The sequence below is a fragment of the Rhea pennata genome, chromosome 7, assembly GCF_028389875.1.
Source record: "Rhea pennata isolate bPtePen1 chromosome 7, bPtePen1.pri, whole genome shotgun sequence".
NCBI lineage: Eukaryota > Metazoa > Chordata > Aves > Rheiformes > Rheidae > Rhea > Rhea pennata.
The window spans coordinates 40,146,736-40,154,088 of NC_084669.1; the positions used below are offsets into that span (position 1 = coordinate 40,146,736).

Here is a 7,353-nt window from a genome sequence, read left to right on the forward strand (position 1 = left end):
GGGTTGAATTCAGCAATAGATCTTCCCTTAAAAACAGTATTAAGCATATTAACAACTTAAAAGAGTAGAATTGTCATATTTAAGCATGTAGCTACAGGACTAACTAGCTCTGTTCCTCTGCTCTGCAGAAGTTGGGGTTGCTAATTCAGACCTTGTGGCACAACCGCAGGCCAAACATATTGTCTTAAAGGCAAGAGAAAAGGGGGTTGAATTCTTCTCAGACTTTACAGTACAAAATGAACCAAAACATACAGACAAGCAGAACAGGCCTCCAAAATGTGCAGACACTGCCCGTCCTGTGTTCTTAGATCTCAGTAAATTAATGCAAGGTACCAAGAAGATTTCTGCACTTTTGTGAGCACATTAAACAAGATGTATTTGAAAGAAATCACTGAAATTAAGGAAATGAAATAAATCCAGTTTTACTTTGATCTAAAACTACCCCCCAAAATGGCTTACAAAGCTTCTAATAAACTTCCATAGTTGTCAAAGCAAGGGAGGAACCACCTTACCAGGGAACGGAACATCCAGCTGTGATGAGCCAGCTCCAACCATGCTGCTCAAAAACAATTACATAAAGCTACCCCATATTACAAGCCTCCTTCTTGGGCAACATTTGGTTAATGCTAAATGGAACAACTGCCCAAAGTGCAATCGGCAACACCCAGATCAGTATAAGCAGCATTGAATCTGGACTCAAAGATTTTCTTCTCATAGTAGAGAATGATCAGAGTAGCATCACTTTTGTTCCTCTGAATGTTAAAGATGCAATACCATGATTGCTTTAAGCAGTCTTTGTGAGAGCTATCCCCAGAAGGAACACTGGTTCCCAAACCCCCTTTCCCAGTTGCAGTTTGCATGGCAGCATATTTACAGGATTGTGTTGGCCTGGAAGTGATTCAGCTGAAAACTACTCAGGAAAGAAGATCAAGTTTTATCCAGGCTGTTTTCCAGACCTAACTCTTGACATGGTTATGTGAGTGCTGGAACAAGGGAGGGAATGGGAGCATGCACCCAAGAAAATGGAAGAAGCAGCATTTTTCCTTGTGGCAGCAGCCCAGGCTTAAATTGTCTTGATGTGACTGTGGAGCTATTAACAGAAAAATGAACTTAAGATAAATTTTGACTGAAGCTGGTGATGAGTTCGTAAACATGGCAGGTTCATCCAAATAATGGTGCTGACTGCTAAGTAAAAGATTATCAAGCGAGTATCTGGTAGAGGACAAGGCCATCAACAAAATAGCAAAAGAGACTTCCTTAAAATGGAGACTTTTTTCATGAAGTCATGATTTTTCAGTCTTGGAGATGTGCAAGCGGAAAGAAAAGAAAAGGAACTGCAAGTCATCTGAGCACTGAAAGGAGAGAAGCTGCTGTTAAACAGTCAGTGAACGTGAAAAGTTCTTTGAGTTCTCAACCCTGATCTGCACATTGAACATTTTTGAGCTGGATTATTGGTAGCAACTTTTCAAGTTGTGTCACACGTGCCACTTGAAATGACAGGGCCAGCTTTAAACTGCCAAGAGTAGAAGGTTGATGAAAACTTGAAGTTACTAATATGTATCAGGATATGCTAGCTTGCATCTAGGATTTTGGCAGGAATGAAACTCCGGATGACCTGACCACCACATCAAATAAGCACCCTGGGGAGGTCATAGCAGAAACATAAGGCTGGCAAATGGCATTATAGAAAACATTAAGTTCATTTTTTTTTCTAGGAATTCATTTCCCCCCGTCCTTCTAAGAGCGTATCACTGGCCAGAAGAGACCCTGGACTAAATCATCACATCCTTTGCTCTCCAGACAAAGTATCCTCCTTCTGTTTCAGAAAAAAAATGTAGCTACAGTACCTAAATGTGGCCTCCCCAGTGCTGAGTACAGGAGACAATAAACTTCATCACTATGGTAGTCACACTTTTTCTAATATAGCCCCATACAATTGGTCTTCCAAAAGGAGAAGATTCTCAATGTTTAGGCACACTTGTTTGAGATAACCCAACTAATTAATCCTTACTTGAAGGTAGATCATTAGCCAGAAGATTTCTGGACTGGCCACAGCATAGTTGGCTTGTACTGTTCCCTTTCCTCTCTGCTATGCTCTTACTCATCCTGCTCTCAACTGCAGTCCAGTTTATCATCTCCTCAGTCCTGTCATCCTGAACAAACAAAACTTCCCTCCTACTAGCAAACTCTACATAAACAAGTCACACAGCAACTTTGGCATTTCTCATGCTGGTTCTTGTTTTTAGGCTTGCCAAAGCTACATTCCCTCAGCTGACATGCAGTTTGGCATCTCCAGAGCCATTAAGAGAAGCAGGTTTTTAACTAGCAAACTGAGACCTTAATGTCATAGTTACCAACAACCGATCAATACATAGCTTTTCAAATCACATTCCATAGTCAGGTCAATAGTGAAAGTTTGTCTTTATGATCAGCAGTTGAAACAGGAAAATGCAATTGCACATTATACACATAAAAGAAAAAAAAAAGAAAAGCAACAGAATACGTACCAATGTCACTAAGGAGAGAAAGAATTTGACTTTCCTTAAGTCCACAGCAGTTTTCGGGTTTGTTCAGCAACTACAGAAACAACGCAACAATTAATAATCAAGAACACCATCTTCTATTCTTGCCAACACCTCACTGAAAAACAGCACAGCTCAGACATAATCATAGTTGAATGAGGTAGTTGACTTTGTAAATTAAAATCACAAGAAAGAAGAAAACAACTCAGATGAAAAGAAAATTAATTGCATAGGGACAAGGGCTGAAAAGAAGATTTAGATTCTTGGAATAAGACCACAGAAGCATGAGACCCATGTAGGGCATACGGCTTCAGGCAACTGGGGTCCAGCTTCTTGGAATCTGCTTGTTCCCCATCTTCTAAATTTTGGCTTGACAGGATTTAGGAACACCTTGAATATCTGAAGCAGGTCTGCTGCTTGGAAAAACAACTGTTCTCCATTGGGGAAAATGAGATTGAATGACAAAAGACATAAGAAATGCATACAGACCTAAGCCTTAGGCATTCAAGAACAGATAAAATGAAGGGAAACTAACAGGCAAACTCATAAATTTAGTGTAGGCCACATCACAGAAGAGAAAGCCATTACAAAGTCATTTAGAACTCCCAGACTGTCTTCCTGGCCTTGCGTGAGTGCTTCTTTAACCTGAACAAGCTGATTATGGGCTCTAACAGCGTCTGTTTTTCTCACTGTGCTGCACCTAAGCAATACCCTAGACTTAAGGAAAAGTCATCCAGGTATCAGCCACCTTTTTGAGAGGCTGCCAAAGACCGCGGGCACCTCCTGTAGTCATCTGTAGTCCGTCTCTACTCTCATAATGCTGCCTGAGCCCTGGAGGGGATGAGAAACAGCACTAGCCACCTACTCCACAGTCAGGCACCTCAAAAACAGCAAATGACATGTTTTCTAGTATCTCTCTCAGCACCATCACCTCAGATTGCCTCCAGACTGCTTTAAACAAAATCTGTCAATAATTAGCCTCAACAATCTCCTGCATACTCCTTTGAGTCTATCAGTGTGTGACTGGATTTCTTCCTTCATGGCTATGTGGAATGCTTTCATAGATGATTGAGGTGCACCTCTATGCTGCAGCCACTACTCCCATGATGTATTTTCATGGAATAAATGTCTCCTATATCTCAGACATTCATCTCAGTAGTCAGACTTCTATGGGGAAAGAAATCAAACTCCAACATCTCACTCTCTGAGCCCTCTGTTCTGAGTAGATGTGCTGAACAATAAAGAAGGAGAAGGACTAAATCAGAATTCAAGCTCAGATTCTACAGCATTTCCCTGAAAGAGCATATGAAAAGTATGAAAATGTAGACAGAAGCACATCCTTTTCCAGGCTTTACGAAAGACCACAGATGTACAATGAGAAATTAACAGCAGTGCAAAACACAAATGATACCAAGCAAGTATAGCAGAAAAATTTAAAAAAGATAGAGTAAGATCAGAAATAAGAAACAAAGCACTACATGTGATCAAGTGAAATAAAGTATATTATTTCCTAAATTGTCCAAGCATCTATGTAACTTTCAAGAATTCATTAGAAATTAAATAATTAAATACTGTACTGAAAGCAGAGCTAATGCAACCCCAAATTTCTTGGCCATCGTTTTCCAGTTTACCTGCAAGTTTTCTCAAAATTTGTACTGCATAAATACAACACCCAAGCATCACTGTGAATGTGGCCTGCTATCTGGGTTTGCAGATACCAAATGGTATTTCAGTATATACCCACTTCCTTTCACTGTAATCCTTTCAGTCTTAAAGACTGCCCCAATTGCAATGCTAGAAAATAAAAAAGCTAAGTAAGTCATAAACATGCAGCTATTGCATTCAGCATCTGCTTTTGTTAAACTCCTAGCTTTCTACAAGTCCTTCCAACCCTTAATTGCTTCTCCGAGCTGCCTGCTATTTAATATTATTAAACATATATATAAATATGTTTAACAGAAAAGAGCTTTGTGATCACTTAGATGAAGCAATTTCTAAGCAAACTTTAATCAGTGGAAATCTGCTTCTTCATCCTCAAGCAAGTAACTACTTACTGAATCCAGCTACAAAGGGAGTATAGAACCTATTTGGTCATAAAGCCACTGCCTTGTGAACTCCTAAAAGGTTTATTTACTCTTGGGTGCTGCTGCTGCTTTGCAGAAAGGTAATTCCCAGTTTAGACAGAAACAGGAAAGTCTTGGTGGTTTTGGTGGCCCAAGCCTAGCACAAGAGAATCAAGATTCCTTCTTGGAACACTGGACAAGTGGATTAAAAATAGATCAGACTCCAAGCAGATACAGACACACAGCAGCAAATCCAGTCACGGTGGGTGCTAACATCTACGCTACAGATCATATTACAGCATAGGATCAGCATTAATGAAGTCCTATGAAAGGAGGCCACTGCTTCCAGATAAAGTAGTATGGATTACTCCCTCTATCACCTGGTGTCATAGTACAAGCCTCACTTCACACTTGTGTTTTTTTACTGTACATCTACCTTCCTGCACCTGTACCCTCCCCCTAAAATGACACATAACATATATGATTTCACAGGCAACTGCAGTTAAGAGAAAAGCATTAACTTTACTCATTTTCCTACATGTATCAAGGCAAAGCAGGGCTTACCTTCCGGAGATCACCCCCTGAACAATATTCCATTGCTAGAAGAGGAACATTGTTAACAAGAAAGTTCATCTCCTCAGGAACTTCACAGGCTTTTACTACATTGGGGTGGTTCAACCTAGGCACATGGAAAGCTTGATGAGAAGTTTGACCTCTCTTTTGTAAGAACAAGACAGATTGTCAACCAACAGTGCTTTGTTTTAGGTAAGATCTCTGTTCTCCAAATGTATTGCTGTTGAGAAGTACTTTTTAGTAGTTTCAAAATGCATAAAATTCATACCTCATGAACAGACAAATCAGTGATGAGCAGAAATGTGGTCTCCAAGTCAAGATACAGGACTTGGATAATGGAGATCAAAGCTCAGGTTCTAGATTTCTGTACATTCTTGGCATAGTCATTTCATGTGTTTCTGCATGTGGGGACAGTTTCCTTTAAGTCCAGAAGTTTTCTAAGAATACATTAACTCTTGTGTAACTATATTATGGAAGTAGAACCAGGCATGTAAAACACATGTACATTGGGAAAAAGAATCATTTGTACAACTACACTCAAACAGCTATTTTCTGACTGTCTCAGAATACACTATCCTCAGGAATAAAACATGCATCTAGAAGGAAGTGAACATAAATTACTCCCATATACACAGTCCAAAATCTCTGAAAGTTATCACAAAAGCTGTAGAAGCACAATTAAGTGCCTATATTCAGAACATGAATATGGCTTTGCAATAAAAAAAGTTGATATGAAAAGTAATTACCCAAAACTGAATTACAAACTCAGCTCTAATATGATGTTGGTAAGTGGTCTGAGTTGTTTGAGAACAACTCAAAACTAAACTCTGTAGGGGCATCCTTGCTTCTGCCAGCAGGACTGTACATCTCATGCTACAGGATCTCCCTCAAGAGAAAGCAGTTCTCAGGATGAGGGAACAACTTCATGAGAATCCTGACACCCAGAGAAATAACTGAGTAACCCTGTCTGTGAGGATGAACTTCATCTGCTCTGATTCGTAGGTATCTCAGAGTGACAAGCTGAAGACAGATGGTGGGTTGCCCAGGATGAGTAGCCTCTCATTAAGAGCTGGGAGCTGTTAGTAAGAATGCGTGTCTCAGAAAACAGTTATTCCTAGATCCCTAATTGCCAGATCACAGCCCAATGCATTGGCTGGTATGGGAGCACACAGGGGTTTAGATGTCACAAGGTCCTGAGCAAACAGATGGGCCAGCACTGAAGTACAGAGGGGGCAGTTATCACTGGATCCAAATCCAACACGCTAGTTTGTACATGACAGCAGAAAGGTTTAGACATCCCCAAATCATGGCCTAACACATCAGCCAGTACACAAGTGCAGAGGGCTTTGAATGTCACTAGATCCCTGTCCTAAACACCGGCCACATGCAAGCCCAGGGGATCTGGCCATCATCGGACTCCAGCTCCACACATCCGCTGTGCCTGAGCCCAGGAGCTCTGGCTGTCACAGGACACCCCTCTCTTCCCCCCTTCCCTGTGCATTGGCCAAATGGAGGGTTGGGAGGGCAGCCACTCTGGCTGTCACTGGCGCCCTGTCCCACAAGTCACCAGCACGGGAGCCCGGGGACTGCCTGTCACTAGACCCCCATGCCACACACCAGCCACACGTGACCCTGGGGGTCTGGCTGGCGCTAGAGCCCCGTTGCACACAGCGGCCTGCAGCGGCGCGCAGGGGCTCCGGCCGCCGCCGCCAGCAGGGCCGCGCCGCGGGGGCAGGAAGCCCGTCGGTGCCGGGAGCAGGCGCGCTGGCAGCCCCTGGGCGAGGCGGCCGGGCCGCGGGCGGCACCCTGCTCCGGCAGCAAGGCCCGTGCCCGGCGCCGGGCCGCACTCACTTCTTCATGATGTCGATCTCGTGGCACCAGCGGTCCTTGTTCTTGACGCTGAGCTCCAGCCGGCACGACTTGATGGCCACCTTGGCGCCCGAGTCCTGCGGGACACAGCGCCGTCAGAGGGGCCCGGCGCGCCGCCCGCCCCGCCCCGCAGCCCGGCGCGGCCCAGCGCGGCGCGCACCTGGTGCTGGTACAGGCAGACGTTGCCGAAGCCGCCGGTGCCCAGGCGGTCCCGCATCTCCCAGGGGCCGCAGCCGCCCGCCGGCTGCCCCCGCAGCGCCGCGCCGCCCGGCGCCCGCTCCATGCCGCCTCCGCCGCCCCCCGGCCCCGCGCCGCAGCCACTCAGC

General features: G+C 44.1%; 1 protein-coding gene across 2 annotated transcripts in view; it reads right to left on the reverse strand.

Annotated features, from left to right (window-relative positions):
- CHUK (component of inhibitor of nuclear factor kappa B kinase complex) overlaps positions 1–7,310 on the reverse strand; it is a 31,476-nt gene extending 24,166 nt beyond the window's left edge. Inside the window, exons 1-4 of one of the 2 annotated variants that reach the window (XM_062579601.1) lie at positions 7,188–7,310; positions 7,010–7,104; positions 5,150–5,264; positions 2,508–2,577 (exon numbers count right to left, since the gene is read on the reverse strand). In XM_062579601.1, the coding sequence (XP_062435585.1) occupies positions 2,508–2,577; positions 5,150–5,264; positions 7,010–7,104; positions 7,188–7,310 (403 nt within the window). Of the gene's footprint in view, positions 1–2,507; positions 2,578–5,149; positions 5,281–7,009; positions 7,105–7,187 lie in introns of those variants that run through there. The other variant, XM_062579602.1, reaches the window with a different exon arrangement.
- Positions 7,311–7,353: the final 43 nt, after the last annotated feature.